This window comes from Artemia sp. Qi Xiang Cuo, chromosome 11 (genome assembly GCF_049724085.1).
Source record: "Artemia sp. Qi Xiang Cuo chromosome 11, ASM4972408v1, whole genome shotgun sequence".
Taxonomy (NCBI): Eukaryota; Metazoa; Arthropoda; class Branchiopoda; order Anostraca; family Artemiidae; genus Artemia; species Artemia sp. Qi Xiang Cuo.
In genome coordinates this window covers 52,136,210-52,153,885 of record NC_142804.1, presented here as the reverse complement: position 1 = coordinate 52,153,885, position 17,676 = coordinate 52,136,210, and the positions used below count along the sequence as shown (strand labels likewise).

Genomic DNA, 17,676 nt, shown 5'->3' with positions numbered 1-17,676 from the left:
GGAGGAAGAATTGTTTGCTTAGCCTACTTTCCTTCTTATTGACCCCAATAATCATAGGCTTTGTCTATACCCCAAAACCCTATTCTACTACCTATATACCAATCTTTTCCTTCCAAGAAAAGAATACTAAACTCTTCCAAAATGAAAGAATGCATATTCAACTTACAAAAAAAGAGATTAGCCATGATTGTTGTTTTTGCTTTGACACCCATGAAACCACTTCCTGAGTTGATGCTGTCAACATTTAATTTTTAAAGTCTGTTATTTACATCAGGGTTTTGAACTGGACTTATTTTACATCCAAAGGACATATTCCTGTGTGCCAGGACACAATGACATAATAGGGCAAAAAAAGAGACAGATTTTGGAAATTTGGGACACAAAAGGAACATGTGTAGCAAATTTATCACATAAAATAGAATATTTCCCTGTTGTATACATATTTCTGAAAAAGAAATTTGATTTTTCACCAAGTCAGCATTAAAACTACTTGTCTTTCCTTCTTATTGGCCCTAATTATTATAGGCTTTGCCCATACCCCAAAATCCTATTCTACTACCTATATGCCAATCTTTTCCTTCCAAGAAAAGAATACTAAACTCTTCCAAAATGAAAGAATGCATTCAACTTGCAAAAAAAAGAGATTAGCCAGGATTATTGTTTTTGATCTGGCACCCATGATACCGCTTCCTGAGTTGATGCTGTCAACATTTAATTTTTAAAGTCTGTTATTTACTATCAGGGTTTTGAACTGGACTTATTTTACGTCCAAAGGACATATTCCTGTGTGCCAGGACATAATGACATAAGGGCAAAAAAGGGACATATTTTAGAAATTTGGGACATAAAAGGAACATATGTAGCAAATTTATCACATAAAATAGAATATTTCCCTACTGTATACATATTTTTGTAAAATTTTTTTTGATTTTTCACCAAGTCAGCATTAAAACTACTTGTCTTTCCTTCTTATTGGCCCTAATTATTATAGGCTTTGCCCATACCCCAAAATACTATTCTACTACCTATATGCCAATCTTTTCCTTCCAAGAAAAGAATACTAAACTCTTCCAAAATGAAAGAATGCATATTCAACTTACAAAAAAAGAGATTAGCCAGGATTATTGTTTTTAGCTTTGGCACCCATGAAACTGCTTCCTGAGTTGATGCTGTCAACATTTAATTTTTAAAGTCTGTTATTTACTATCAGGGTTATCAACTGGACATATAAAAGAGACAGATTTTAGAAATTTGGGACATAAAAGGAACATATGTAGCAAATTTATCACATAAAATAGAATATTTCCCTGCTGTATACATATTTCTATTAAAAGAAATTTGATTTTTCACCAAATCAGCATTAAAACTACTTGTCTAGCACTAAATTTACTCAAATATTTATTTCTACTAATTTTTTACAGACGTTATTTTTTTTTACAAACGTTATAACTTTTAAGAGTTGCGTTCTATTTCGTCAGAACACTATTTTCAAATTCGCTTGAAATTATTTACAATTCTCTAGTATTTAATATTCAAAAAATTTTATTTATCCTTGCTTTTAAACTACAGTCAAGATAATACGCAAGTAGGCCCTTTTTTAGTCAACAATCACTTCTGGCTTTCAGTAGTCAGGGAAAATAGTCAATAGTGTTTGCCAGAAGAAGCATTATGAATTTCAGCTCCTAAGCAGTACAGCAATCTGATTCAGCTCCTATCTACCAAAATGAAATTTTAGTGTTTGCCAGAAGAAGCATTACGGATTTGTGTTTAATTGTTGCTGTTGCTTTTTCCAGGGGTGATCATATTCCAAGGGTACTAGAATTTCACAAGAGGGCTTGTTCAAACAAAAATTAAAAGATCTAGTGTCTTTTATAAGTGACAAAGAAATTGGAGGACAACTAGCCCCCATACCACACCCTTTTTTCATGAAAGTTGTCTGATCAAAATTTTGAGATAGCCATTTTGTTCAGTATTGTTGAAAAGTGCAATAGATATATCATTGGAGATGACATGACCCCTCAGAACCACCAGAAGAAGGACTGCAAGTTATGAAATTTGCCCATTGTTAACTTATAGTGTTTTTTATAGGGAATTATACTGACATTTTCCAAGGGAGGAAGGAGATCTTCTGGGGAGAACTTCCCATTGGGATGGGAGTTTCTGGGGGGGGGGGGGAACTTGTCAGGGAAAATTTTACACAGGGACAATTTACCAGAATTTGTATACGGAATGTTTGTTATTTGTCTTTTTTCTCATTGTTGTTCCTATTGTACATGTAAAGACATTCAGAGGGAACTCACAGGGGGAAGGGAACTTAAAGGGGGGGGGGGAATTTCTATGGGAGAAATTGAAATGGGGAATTATCACCAGGAGAAATTCTCAATGGAAAATTTCTGGGGAGTCAACTTTCCAGGGGGGGATATTTCCTAAACAGGAATATTCCCAAATGACCTTAAAAAGGATCAGAAACTAAATGAATAGAAGTCTCTCTTAAAATAAAAGTATGGTAAAGAGTATTTTTCAGGCAGAATTGTAAGCAAAAAATTTTCTGGGAAGGATTTGCAGCATGGATGGAATTGTCCAGGGGAAATTTCTAAACAGAAGAATTTTAAATGGGATCAACTTTATATAGCGGAATTTTTTGTGGGAAAATTTTCCACAGAGGGGGGGGGGAATTCCTGGGAAACTATTAGAAATAAATACAAAATTTTTTTTCTACCAAAATTAAGGAGTAGCATTAAGACTTAAAATGAACAGAAATTATTCCATATATGACAGGGCTACTTTTTCCTAAATATACCCCCTCTCTACACTAATGTTTGACCCTTTGTCCAATTTTCTTAAGAACAATTCTTGAAACACAAGGACCAACCCCCCCGTGGAGTAAGCCTCCCCCTAAACCCTTGATGAAGAGGAGTGAAACAACCCCTCTCCTCACATGTATTCTTTTCCCTAGATGCATCCAACAGAAATTTTGAAATAGATAATTTGTTAAAAATGGTCCAAAGAACATATAAGTATGCCCTCAGCATTTACACAACCCATAGTAGCCCTGGAACAAGGGTTGTAAATAAAGCCCCAGGGGCATATAAGGTTTTATGGAAAGGGTAGTTGTATAAACTTCAGATGGGGCCCATTTGATTGAAGTTTATTGCATTTATAAGAGTCAAAAAGTGATTTGAGTGCAACCTCCCCCCCACTCCTATCAGTTCCAAAAACCAGCATCCAATCAGAATTTGTAGATATCTAGTTTGTTCAGCATTGTTCCAAGGTCCAGTAATTTTGCCTTTGGGGATGTCATCCCCCTAATTAAAGGGCAACCCAGCTTACCTAGTACTCTGCAATGTCCCTTGACTCCTGGATTGTACCTTATGAAATGTGCAGTCAATACTCTGACTGACAAAAAGCTACCAAAAGAAGTGAAAATGCTGACCCTCAGTCTGACCTGTCAAGTGGAACTCTTGTAAGAAGATGAGCCTTAAGCTCCAAAAATTATTTTTTTACTGTTTACATGTTTTTTATGACTTTTTTGCTTTCAGACTTGTTCATTTTTAATGGATGAACTAAATGAATATTCAATGTTAGCTGACCATTTTGAAAGAGGTTTACAATTCATAGAAAACTAGTTTCTGAGATTTCAAGATGGACATATTAGACAAAAGATGGACATAATTTGGTTGAAAAAGACACATTTTTGGATGCTCAAAGGACATATTCATTGATCTTCAGACTATTTTAAACAAAATGTTTATTTTTATTTTGATTGGATGTATTGGGGGGGGGGGGGGTGTTGGTTAATAGGAAAAGGCTGATTGTCCAGCGATTACCTTTGATTCTCCAAAATTGAACTAGCTTTCAATTTCCAATTGAATGAGCCTCCTTCAAAGTTTCTACAACCATCCCTTCTATAAAAACCTTAAATTTTAACAATTGGTAACTTGCAATAACATACAGATTGCTGATATACATCAAAAGACACTATGTGCATGCAGATTTTCAAAATGACGTATCTCAAAAAAGGATTTGTGTATTAAGTTGGAGCTTTCCAAGAGTGCTCAATCTTGCACAAAAAGAGCCACAAAAATGTTTAGTTCTTAAGCATTAAATCTTTAAATCTGGCCCTGTGCATGCTACTGCTAACACTATTACTGTTTTAATTGTATTTACTATTACTGCTACTAAGACAACAACTACTACTAGTTTAACTGCTACGTCTATTGCAACCACTTGTAAGCTATAAGTATTAAGATAAAAATATTAATACTATGTTAATACTACTGCTGCTACTACAACTAGTGCTATTACTAATAATACTACCACTAATACTATTACTGGGACTACCATTACAGCTGTACCTAATGGTAATGAACAGAGTAAAGGTGGAATTTTCAGGGAATATTGAGGGTGGAAGGTGAACTGGATCACATCATGCTATCTGTATACAGGTTGCCAAAGGGCACATCAGCAATATCCTAGGGACAGTTTGGTGTGTTGAAGAAAATAAAAGGTTCTATGTGCATACTGCTACTAATTCTACAACTGCTAATACCATAGCTAAGGGAATTAAGGTGAAGCTGCAAAGGAATATTTCAGCAGATATTGAACTAAATCATACTGACTATGATTATGCACATTCTCAAACGGGTTACACAGAAATATCTCAAGAAGGGCTTCCATTAATAATTTAGACCTTTCAGGATAAGCTGTGGGTGGGGGACTTCAAACTAGCCAATGGCTCCATGTACATGCTACTAATATTACTACTATGCTTACTTTAACTGATAATGCTAAAAGAGCATCTCCATTTGGCAGACTCTGCAAATCTGCCAGAATGCTGAATCTGCAATCATTGTGATCTCCATTTGCGGTCATTCAGCCAAATATTTAAACAACAGATTCGTGGGAGTAGAAAAACATAAAGGATTATATGGATATGCTTCAGATGCGTCTTGTTCAATCAAATTTAGAATTAATGATCTTGTTGCAAAGTCTATCTATGATAACAAACTCAATCTTCATTAATTTATAAAGGTCTAGAAGGAGGACAGCCAATGTAAATTTACGGCTCATGGAGCTGCAAAGGCTAAGGAGGGAGCTTTATTCTAAAAGAATTTGGGTTATGCCCCAAACTCACAATTGGCAGGATAATATTTGTGAAAGATATACCAATGCTGAGATCTACAATTATTTCAGAATGAACTGGGAGAGCTTTTATTGGATTTTGAATAAAGTAGAAAATGCTAAACAAAGAAATGACACAAAATTCAGGCCAGCAATTAGAGTGGACAAGAAAGTTGCTGTTGCCATTTATATTTTAGCAACAAACAGTGATTATAAAACAATAGGCTCACTATTTGGCTTGGGAAGGAATACTGTTGGGAAGTGCTTTCATGATTTTATAGATGCTGCACTGAGAGTTATTGTGTCAGAATTAATCAAATGGCCTACCAGCTTTGAACAATTAATGGTAAAAGAAAAGGAATTTGACAAAATTTTGGGATTTCCTATGACTATTGGGGCTATAGACAGTTGCCATGTCCCTTTCTACCCTCCTAAAAGATATCAAAGTGACTATTATAATTTTAAGGGCTGGTATAGTGTGAATATGCTTGTAATATCAGATGCCAAGTACCAATGTTTGTATGCTAAAGCAGGCATACCAGGTATAAGATAAAAAGTAAAACAACAGGACACTAGAATATAGGAATAGTAATCACTCCTTGCATAATACTTTTCATAATTTTTGTCAAATTCAAACAGAAAGCCAATTACAAAGAGAAGATTTATATACCTTTCAATGTTGTACCTCTATATCTGCTATAACTAAACAATTATTTCCTCCCCTGCTTATATCAAATTTAACAATTCTTTAATGGAACATTTCCCTTCAAATTAGCAAAATTCTTACTGTATTCTTATGAGCACAGCTTCAATAAATGTTCTCTAAGACACATTTTACTCAACCCATGTTTTAGTGACCTTTGGTCAAATCTTTTGTCTTTCCCTTATCCTTTATTTGTCATTTATTCTGTCATTTTCTGTATTACTATCAGAAATTTGGCACTAATTTTTGAAAAGCTAGACATATTATGTATAACTTAAATAAACAAGAAGTAAACAAGAGTTCAAATCCATCTCTGGCAACTTAAATTAGTATTGTTAAGTGCTGTGTCATTCACATTGGCAAAATGAATGTCAGTCTTATTTTCTCAGGTTGCTTACTTTCCGCTGTAAATATTGAGCAAGATCTTGGAATAGCTATTGATAATGGATTAAAATTCAGCACTCATGCTAAGAAGTCTTCTGGTGGTACTAGTTGAACCATGGGGCAGATTAAGCATACACTTTCCACTTGTGAGATCATGATCTAAACAGTGCTCACACATCACTACAACCCCAGCAGGAGGATGTACTTGCCACAGTACCAATATGTGATGTTTACCAAGGCTTTGTCAATGCCCTATGTGCCCCAGATGGCTCAGGAGGAAGTAGCCTACTAAGTAGGTATCCATTTGTTCCTCATAAGTTTTCTGCATAAGGGACTTGTGCATCCCAAGCTTGAAGTTAGAGTGTCTCTAGCCTCCCCTTATTTTAAAAGACATAAAATTGTTGGAAGACAACAAAGTGATTTCTGGCATATGGGAACTTTCCTTTGTGGGAACTTCAAAGCTGAAACTCCCAACACTTGTATACAAGAGAAATAAAGGTGATGCCATTATAACTTATAAGTTAATGAGGGCTAATATACTCCCAGTATTATTCCCAACTGTTGGTAGGAAATAAGAACTAGGACTACCATCACAACCCTCTTTAATACCCGGCTAAAACTCTTAGCTATTTATTAAAGTTTGTTGATTGTACTGATTTACATTTCTTTAACATAATGCTAATCTGAAGAAACAGAAAAAAAATCAGCAACAACTAAACTTTAGGTGAGTGGATTTTCATTTTCTTAGAAAAGACAGGTGTTTAGAGAATTAAACTTTACAGGGCCCAAATTATGTCCTTTCAAGAAGTTTTAAAGCTCTAATCACTACTCCTTTCCCATTTATAGGTATTATAAAATTAAACAAAACATAGGTTTACACCTATCTTAAGATTATTAAAAGTTTATTTTTCTTTAATGTCAGTTAGTTTACTCTGGTTTTGAAAAAACAATTTCATATCAAATTTGAATTTTTCTTTCCATTTTCTAGGTTAGTAGAATATGATTGAGCCCTTAAATCAACACTTCTCTTATTATTTGTCAGCATAAAATTCTGAAGAAGTACTCTGTAACTAATTTATAACAACCAGTATCACTTGATTCAAGCAACAAAAAAATGCATTTATAGTAGAAGCACTATAATAAAAAAAAAAAACATTTGTACTATTCAGTACCCTAATTGACACTTTCAAAACATAATATTTACCACTTTGACCCCCCCCCCCAATGATCTCCAATATAGCACTAAACATGGTAAAATTCAAGATGAGGGACTTAGGCAATAGAAATCTTAGAAATTACAAGTTGGCTGAATGAAACTTTTCAGAGGTGTACTTGGAGCCAAAACAATTACTAACCTCTTCTCCAAAAAATATCATCTTTTATAAACTATTATTATCTCTGGGTTATAAAAGTGAAATCTATATTTTTGGGTTATATAGTGAATTAATAAATACAGAAATATATTAACTGCTTAAATAAGGCACAAAGGAAGAACCTTGAACCTTGGTCCTAGTTGAATAATTTAGGCCTTAGTTCTCATTTGTAAAGTATAAAAAAATATGTAAGTTTAAGCATAACTTTGGTAAAAAAAAAAGCCTTTGTATTACTTAAAATCTGGGTAATAAGGGACATTTTTGAACCAAAAGTAGCCTAAATGTAAAATAGATGACCTGTCATCTATGTAAACTTCTGAGCCCTATCTTAATTTTTTAAATAATGTAGTTTAATACAATAATATAACTCTAATACTGGTATAATATTTTAACACCAGAGGAGCAGACTAAATAGAATTCTAGAAGACTTCTAACTGAACCTTGTTAATAATACATTTATTTTCAAATATGTTTATTTACAGTGAAATTTCCTCCCAGACCTACCTACCTACCATGGCTTTTTTAAATTTCATATTCACTAGCCTAGCCTACATTGAAGACATGGGAACAAAGAAGACCAGGTATAAGCACAGTAAGGTGGGGGGAAATGCATAGTGGAATTGTGATCAAAATATATTAACTAAAATAATTACATACACATGGAGGAAGAATTGTTTGCTTAGCCTGCTTTCCTTTTTATTGGCACCAATTATTATAGGTTTTGCCTCCCCAAAACCATATTCTACTACCTATATACCAATCTTCTCCTTCCAAGAGAAGAATGCTAAACTTTTCCATAATCATCATCATCATCAAGGGTTTTGAGTTCCCCTTTGTGTTGAACACCTTGGGAACCAAATCACTGTTTTATATATATCACTTCACATAACTTAAATGTTTTTATAGCGTAAAGTCTTTACCAATTTCCTTAAAGGATTCTATTACAATTCTGACTATTTTCAGGTTTTGTTCTAAGTCATTCAGCCCTCCAAGAATGGAGTGCAAACTTATGGGGTCAGGCCTCCCTCTGAAGAAAGCATATATCTTGTCTCTTTGCTCCTGATACTCCTCGCAATCCAATATTAAATGTTCCACAGACTCTTCTTCCGAACAAGTCATGCAATTTCTGTCTTCATCGTAAAATCTAGCTCTGTAGTTATTCGTGCCGCAGTGACCTGACCTCAATCTGAAAAGTAGGCGTCCTTCGTGTCTGCTAAGGTTTTTATAAATTGACTTTTCGAACTTCCCATGCAGCTTGCTTGTAACAAATAAATTGCCAGTCTGATCTCTCACATTCTCAAAGCTTTCACGTAATACAGCTTTACGCACACATTCCAATTGACTGATCACTATGGGGGTGGAACAATTACGAATCATTCCTTCAGTGGCTGCATGTTTGGCTTTGCTATCTGCCAATTCATTTCCTATTATTCCCACATGTGATGGAACCCACTGCAATGCTACTCTCCTCGATTCCATCAACATTAACAACTTTGAATAACATTCAGCTATTTCTCCTGATTTGTACCGATCTGCCTGGAATGACTTAATGGCAGAAATCACACTTTAGAGTCAGAACATATCAATATACCAAAATATTCCTCGTGCACTTCTGATAATGAAAACTCAAGTGCTTCTGCAAGAGCTACTGCCTCTGCTTGGAAAACTGATGCTTTACTGTGAAGTTTAAACTGTTTTGAAACATTCATTTTAGGGACAACAAATGCAGCACCAACCATCCCTTCATTTTTTGATCCATGTGTATAAATGTCTAAGTATCCTTGATACTTTTCTAACTTCCATATCCGGAAACAGTTATTCCAATCTAAGTTATTAATCTGCTTAAAATCCAAACCACATACTACAGATTTCTCTTTCCAAGGAGGTGATAATACCACTTGAGGTACTCTTAACATCTCAGTAAACTTCAGTTCAATTCCCTGAGGTTTTGTAATACTATCAAATTGTTCAAATATATTTGCCTGGAACCTCTTATTTTTGGGGTTTGCAGTGAAGATTCTTCCTTGTTTTATAACTCTTGACTTCAAAGGGTTGGTTTTATCAGCTATCCATAATCTTTGCAGATACTTCAATACACTTATTTTCCTTCTAGTCTCAAGTTCCGGTAGACCACTTTCAGATAGTAAGAATATCACTGGTGTTGTTTTTCTTGCTCCAAAAGCAATTCGTACAGCAGAGTTTTGTATTACATCCAGTCTTTTTAATGTTGAATGCGGTCCAGACCCATATATCACTGAAGCATATTCAATTTTAGGTCGAATATACTTCACATAGAACTCGAATAACATATCTGCCTTCATCCCCCATGAGTATGAAGTGAGCACCTTCATAATATTCAATCTCTTCATACATGCAGCACGAACCATTTCAACATGTGGGTACCAACTCAGTTTATCAGTAATTACACACCCAAGGACCTTAGTCTGTTTCACGTACTCAATAGGATTACCATTGAGATAAAGAATGGGTAAGTTCGTTATTTTCTTTCTAGTAATCACTATCATCTTAGATTTGTGAGGGGAAAATTTCAAATCGATTCCCTTGGCCCATTGTTGAATTTGTTGTAATGTGGATTTTACAACCTCCATTGTCTCTTCTAGTGTTCTTGCTACTGCCCAAAAAGAATTATTGTCAGCAAATATCATCCCTTTCGACTCTCCATTCTCAATCGGTATGTCATATTCTGCAATATTATAATAATCAGGACCAAGTGCTGATCCCTGTGGAACCCCGCGTCTTCTTCTTAATATAATACTAGACTCTACAGAGCCAACTCTAACAGTGTCTTCTCTTCCTGTTAAATAGTTCTCAGTAACAGCTAATGTCCTTCCTCTGATTCCGGCTTCCATAACCCCACTCAATATCTGACGATGCACCATTGAATCAAAAGCACTATTCACATCCAAATGGACAATAACCATAATCCATCCGTTCTGCAATGCATAAAGGGCATCTTGTTTAAAACAGAGCAGGTTTTCAACTGTGCTTTTCTTTCTCCTAAAACCACACTGGATATCATTTAGAAAACCCCTCTTTTCTATCTCCCAATTTATCCTCTTTTTTATCATTCTTTCAAAAACTTTACCTAGTACTGGTAACAGTGTGATAAATCGAGAGTTTCCTGTTTTTGACATATCCTTACCAGGCTTAGGTATCATCACGGCCTGGCCTTTTTTCCAAATAGTAGGGAACACTCCACTGTCCCAAGCAAGGTTCATTACTTCCAATAATGCATCCATCCATTTATTAGGCATTGCTTTCACGAATCGTGAATGAATCATATCAGTGCCTGGGGAAGTATCTGTAAGACTCGTCACAATATTTTCCAACTCTTTCATGGTAAATGGCTGGTTATAGGGTTCATCGTTACCAACTTTACTAAGTCTTCTTACTTTTGCTGTTGATCGTGCTACTTCATCATGAAAGGGATCTTCTCTTCCGATAGTCTTTAATAAATGCTTTGCACCTCCATTGGCTTTTTCAAAATCACTAATCAATATCTTGTTTTCAAAAGTAAGGGGGGGGGGTTTCCTGTCTTATCGCCTTTTGCTTTCATATTCTTTATAAACTGGTAAACTTTAGACACTGGCTTCCTAAAGTCCAGACTTTCAACAAATTCCCTCCAACTTCTACGTTTTGCCTCAATCACACATTTTTTAAACTTGGTGTAAGCCTTTTTAACTGCAACATAATTCTCGACTGTAGATATCCGCTTGTAAATGTTTTGCTGGCACTTTAACTCCTTTTTGAACTGACTGCACTCCTCATTCCACCACTTAGAATAATTCCTTCTGGTTTCACATCCATCAGACATGGGTATAGAGTTTTTGGCTGCTATTATGATTCCATCTTGAATAGCTTTCACTTTGTCATCCAAGGACTGTGTTAGCTGCACAATTTGTTTAATATCCATATTTTCAAGTTGATAATTAAATTCCTTCCAATTTGCCTTTCTAATCTTAAATCTTGGAATGCTAGTTGTTTGCTGTGGACATGGCTTATCCACGTGTACTAACACTGGTAAATGGTCGCTATGCAATGTAGGATCTTCTACCACCTCAACATATACTTTGTTGCAAAATCTAGTCCTTGTAAACACCAAGTATATAGTTGAATAATTGCTGAATTGCACATTCTTTCTTGTAGGTAAACCCTTAGGAGTGGCCACGACTGCATCTTCTTCAAATAAGAATTGTTCTATGCTTTTTCAGGAGTCATTAATTAAGTCACATCTGCACCACATTTTACTGTGTCCATTAAGGTCATCAACTATAAAAAGTTCTTCTGCTTTAGGTAACTTATCAAAAATTTCAGCTGCCAAGAAACCAACTTCCTTGTTGTCACCGCTTGGATTGTAAATATTCACAATGTTGATCACAGTTTTGGAGTCAAGATATAATTTACATCCAATTACCTCCACTTCTTCTGAAGGCTCATCACCATAATCAATGTCCCACTGTTCATAATGCAAATTTGTACGGACTGCAATCATAACACTTCCTCCATCCTTTGTTATTCTATCTTTCCTTATTATACTAAATCCATGATATCCTATTTTAATGTAAGGTTAAAGCTATGTATCTTGAATGCATATGACATCCAATTTCTCTTGAATTGCATAATGGCACACCCTGTCCTTCTTCTCCTTCATCACTGAACATGTGTTCCAATAAAGTAACTTTAAAGTCATTTGTCTATACACTTGCTTCTTATTGCTTCACAATCAATTGGTCCCATATTTAATTCATTGATAAATGAACAAAGTTTTTCCACTTTCTCTAGCAGGGGAAGGCTGGCCATATCTAGAAAATCTGGGGATAATAATAATCGAACAATAATTTTTGTAACTGTGTCTGGTACTCTTCTATATATGTCTTGTTCGGTTCTTTGTTTTGGAAGACCACTACGCTGTGTTGACTTGGCACTGTGAATTTGGTTACTGTGAACAGCTTGGGCATATGTTCTGTACATAACTTGTGCTCTCCTATATCCCATGTTATATTTTTCTGCCATTTCCAGAATATTTCTATTTCGCTGCCTAATTGGACACTCCCTTGATGTTGAAGAATGGCAGCCTTTACAATTGGCACATTTGTAAAATTTAACTTTTTCTGCAGAATCACTGTTTTTGAGGGGACAACTCACAGACTCATGCTTTCCAAAGCACCTCAAACAGACTGGCTCTTTTGCTTTACAATTTTTCTGTACATGGCCATAACACTTGTAATTAAAACACGGTATATTTCTACTATTGTAGAAAAAAACTTCTTTTTTCCTTCCACCGCATCATCCCCTGGGTGGCATAAAAGTGCCTTTAAACACGACCATGACCGCATAACTATCCTCCATTTTCTTTAAATCCCTGTTATATCTCTTTTGACGAATTACTTCTGTAATCTCAACAGATGACTCTATGCATTCTTTAAGTTGTTCCTTGCTTAGATACAAGGGCACTCCCTTGATGATTCCTCTTTTAATACATTCCTTCTTTTTTCCCCTCACTGATACACCTCCAATTGATTGTATTTTCATTACTTTTTCAGCTTCTTCATTGTCGTTGACATGAACTATTAACAGATTCCTTTCTCTATTTGATTCAAAATTGAACTTGATGGGAAAAACATTCTCCTTTAAACATTTCGATATTGAAAAATCATCTGCTAGTTTCTCATTTTTATCTGTCACTTCAAATTCCACTCTTACTAGAAGCGATTCATTCAACGGAATCTCACTTTGACCAGCAACTTCTGCTTCTAATTCTTGCCTTTTTACTATACTTTGCAAATTCTCTACTGGGGACCTCACACGTTTTCTTCACAAGGATGGATTCAAGCCCAGACTTGGGAATCTAATCTTTTCATTCACTCTGCCATCAATTAATCCTTCTGCCAACATTGGATTTACACTTGACATATCCACATCAGAATCCTCTGATAATGGTGGACATTCATTATTGTTATCAAGCACCTGGAACCTGTTTTTAACAGGTAAATTATATCCACTCATACTAAGCGCACTGAGTCGTCCATTTGAGTCACTAACTGGGATATGCAAAACTTGCTGCTGAGGCTGGAACTGTCTCTCCTGGGGAAAATGGGCAGCCTGAAACTGGCTGTATGGCATTGGAGCTGTAATATACTGCACAGTGCTACTATACTGTCCACCAGCACTGGTATTAGGTTGTATAATCATATAGGGTGGAGTTGGATAAGCTCCAGGAATTAGTGGACCCCCCTGCTGGGGGTCTTGGCTGCTCATATTGTCACTTCCAACTTTAATACCACTATTCAACTTACTTTCCTTCAGTTTACAGTCTTCTTAACCATTAAAATCACCAAAGATCTCAAAAGAATCCAAAAGCACGTGTTCACAGGATGAATGCGTGCTAAACTTTTCCAAAATGAAAGCTGTCAACATTTAAATTTTAAAGTCTGTTATTTACTATCAGGGTTGCCAACTGGACATATTTTAAGTCCAAAGGACATATTCTTATGTCCCGGTACACAATGACATAATAGGGCAATAAAGGGACATATTTTAGAAATTTGGGACATTAAAGGAACATATACTATTACTATATTTTACATGCTATTTAATACTATTTAGTACTATTACTATTTATTACTATTTACTACATACTATTTTTTTTGCAAATTTATCACATACTTATTATCGCTGATACCCTTAGAAAAGTTCGTTCTGCATATGGAAAGCTTGTCCTAAGCAAGGCGAGATTTATTCAATAATTCCGTAATCGAAGTGCAACATGAAGCACCAACAACGTGTATTTTATGTGGGATTGATGTGTCGCTCATAGGTTATGCCGACGACATTTTAAATGACGTCCTGAGCAAGGCGAGATTTAGTCGTGATATTTTAGCCCAATAGTATAATGCATTTGTTTTACCGGGTTTTCTCTACATCTCTCCGTTTTGGAGTTGCTTCACACAGACAGAGAAGAAAAAGTTGCGCACGATTTATTTTAAATATGCTAAGTATCTGCTTGGAATACAACCGTGGTCCAAAAACCGGTATTTGATCAGTAGGTTTGGATTGATAGATCCTGCGTTGGCAGTTCCTGTCAGAGTAGTAAGTTTTCATAAGAAGTTCGTGACTCTAGGTTATCCTTGGGTAAATCTTCAGGAAAAGACTTGAGTTGATTTTGTTATTTGAATGTCGATGTTGAGGACCCATTTCATTGTATATATTCGTGTTAAACCGTACTTTGTTGTTTGTCTTTTCTTTTTTTTTTGCATTTTTTTTTCACTTTTTTATACTATGCCGCCCATTGTATCTTTTACAGTTTTGGCAGGTAATAAATATATATTATTATTATTATTATTATAATATTTCTCTGCTGTATATGTGATAAAGCCTTCTATTTAAGTCAATTTGGAATTTAGTAGTAATCTATTAAGACGCAAATACAAAGTTTTGAAATACCACTTTTTATTAAGATAAGGAAAATATCCTGCCAAGTTTCTGCTTAACGGGAAATTGAGAAATCACCACTTCCTAGCTGTTGCCTTGGTTGGGTCCAGGAAAGTGTGGTTGATAAAAATGTATAAAAGATACATTTTATGGGAGGGGTAGACTTAATAGTTAACTGAATAGTTTTAGATGTTATAAAAATTAAGGTGAATAAAATATAATTTAGGATGGAAAATTTTGCATGTTCTCCTAGAACTAGTATCTCTTGCTTAAGGGCAATTTGAATTTATATATTTATTTTTGTATTACTTAAAGCCAAGACAGTTTCATTTTAATTGGCATCTTAGGGACACTTTTCTACACATAAAATGATGCTGAATTTCATGGGAAAGAAAACTAGTAATTTGACAGTTCCAAGGCAATAAATACTTTATCCCCATAGGTAAAACAACTTTTAAATTACCAAAATAACAGTTGCACTAAACAAAAATTAGTGACAGACTTTTGGTAACTGAACTCACAAATATATTGCCTTCTCTGGTTGAATTTCATGGGGCAAAAAACTAGTAATTTGGCAGTTCCAAGGCAACAAATACTTTATCCCCATAGGTAAAACAACTTTTTAATTACCAAAATAACAGTTGCGCTAAAGAAAAATTAGTGACAGACTCTTGGCAACTGAACTCACAAATTTATTGCCTTCACTGAGACCAAAAATGACTCACTAAGGTTTATTGGACATCAGATCTACTTGTAGAGACCCCCTGTTGACTTTCATGCGGGAATATTCTAAGCTGTGCTCCAATGACCTGGACACGGTTTACTCTGCAATTCTGTAAATGCCTTTCAAGGCCAGACAAATAATTTTTCCACTCCTGCAACACTTCAAAGTTCCTCATAGAGCAAAAATTATTAAGTGCTACAGCTACTACATCCACTTTATTTTCTGTCCCAAACTTAAAGTTTAAGCTATAAGCAAGCCTTGGAAATCAAGTTTTGACGTGGCCAAATAGATTTTCAATGACCCTTCTTGCTCTGGACAACCTAAAAAAAGAATCTATTGTGTAAAAGAAAAGAAAAAAGTATCAATACTTTTTCAATAGTTTTCTTAAAGAGCAAAAGAAACAGCCAAAACTTGAGTAAAGGGTTCTTAATTTTAATCCTTGACTTTATGGTAAGTTAGAACACAATATGAACAGTAAAAAAAACAAAAAAACAACTGAGATATAGTGAAGAAAGAGATTGGATAAGAGACACCAGGTTAGAATGAAGTTAAAACAAAAAAAAATGAACAAAATTAAAAAGACACATTCTTACAATCTAGAGCTTTGGATAAAATGTTTTGCTCTATTTTTGTAGTACATGAATCTTTAGAATGACTGGGTATTAAAGGGAGATACCATCTTTTGCAAAATCATCTAAAATACCTTAGGGCATGACAAATCTAGGCACTGAAATAAAATTAACTTTCTTAAACATATTACACACAAGAGAGCTGGGTGGTTGGACACAAGCATCAGAGCATAAGACCTACAAAAGGGAGTTGCATAACCTAAAGGAGAAAGTGACACAGTCCTATGGTCCTAAGGTAAGGTCTGCACATATCACTGGGGTCCTTGATCTCAGATCAATCCATTGATTGGTAAGAATCATGATTTTACTTTCTTTTAGAGAAGGATATAAACTGCTCAAGAAAACACAAAAATTGTCTTGTTTTCAATAGCTTTCAGTCGATTTGCATTTTCTTTTTAATATTAAAAACTGGGTACACCAAAATTTAATTCAGATTATGGATAGAATAGAATTGCAGCTATGAAATAGTAGCAAAGTGATTGGTTTTATTCACATGTTAAAACTGTGAGAGCAGAAACATAGCATACCAAAACATATGCAGGGAACATAAACCTTAAATATCATGCATAAAATTAATAATTTGTCTTTATTCGACAATGTTAAACCAATTTACATTTGATTTTTAATTTGTAAAACAGCTTACACAAAATTTTCAAGATTTAATTCAGTAGATGGGTAGAACAAAATCTCAACTATGAAAAAATATTCAAATTTTTTCTTTTAATTGACAAACTATAGGAGAGCAGAAAGATAGCATACCAAAACTTGCATAGGAAACATAAACCTTAGAACTTTCATTTTTGAAGCCATATCCATAACAGGATGTCATTATAATTAAATTTTTCAGTTTTGATTGTCATTGTCCTAGGGCTTTTACAACAATAGACATTGCTGTTATCATTATTGATTTTTTTTTTCATGGAACCAATTATCTTCAGAACTTGGAATTCTAACTGTTATTCATTTAGGTTTAATAACATAGCTTAGTGTTTAAGCTGTGTAGCTGTACTAAGCTGAGAAATATTTGATTGATTCTGAATATAGTATTTTGAGAAATTTACTTTAAAAAAACAAGCAAAATTACTTGCTTTAGAGAAAACATGGACCTTAAATCCTCTACATTTTTGCCCTACTCTGTTCACAGTGACAAGAAAAAGGAAGTCATTTGCTGGTTATGCTTAACAACAAGTTTAACAGCTTTATTTTTTGTCATAGCATGTATTGTTCATTAAATAAACTGTCAAATATAGCAATTTTATTCCAAGACACATAGTTTTTAATTATACTGGA

General features: G+C 34.7%; 1 protein-coding gene across 5 annotated transcripts in view; it reads right to left on the bottom strand.

Annotated features, from left to right (window-relative positions):
- LOC148947120 (uncharacterized) overlaps positions 1-9,098 on the bottom strand; it is a 188,646-nt gene extending 179,548 nt beyond the window's left edge. The window contains exon 1 of one of the 5 annotated variants that reach the window (XR_016142422.1): positions 8,331-9,098. Coding sequence is in view for 1 of the 5 variants with exons in the window: in XM_089096882.1 (XP_088953008.1) it covers positions 4,774-4,872 (99 nt within the window). In the remaining 4 variants the exon portion in view is untranslated. Of the gene's footprint in view, positions 1-1,100; positions 1,147-4,773; positions 4,912-8,234 lie in introns of those variants that run through there. The other 4 variants (XR_016142420.1, XR_016142421.1, XR_016142423.1 and 1 more) reach the window with 4 other exon arrangements.
- Positions 9,099-17,676: the final 8,578 nt, after the last annotated feature.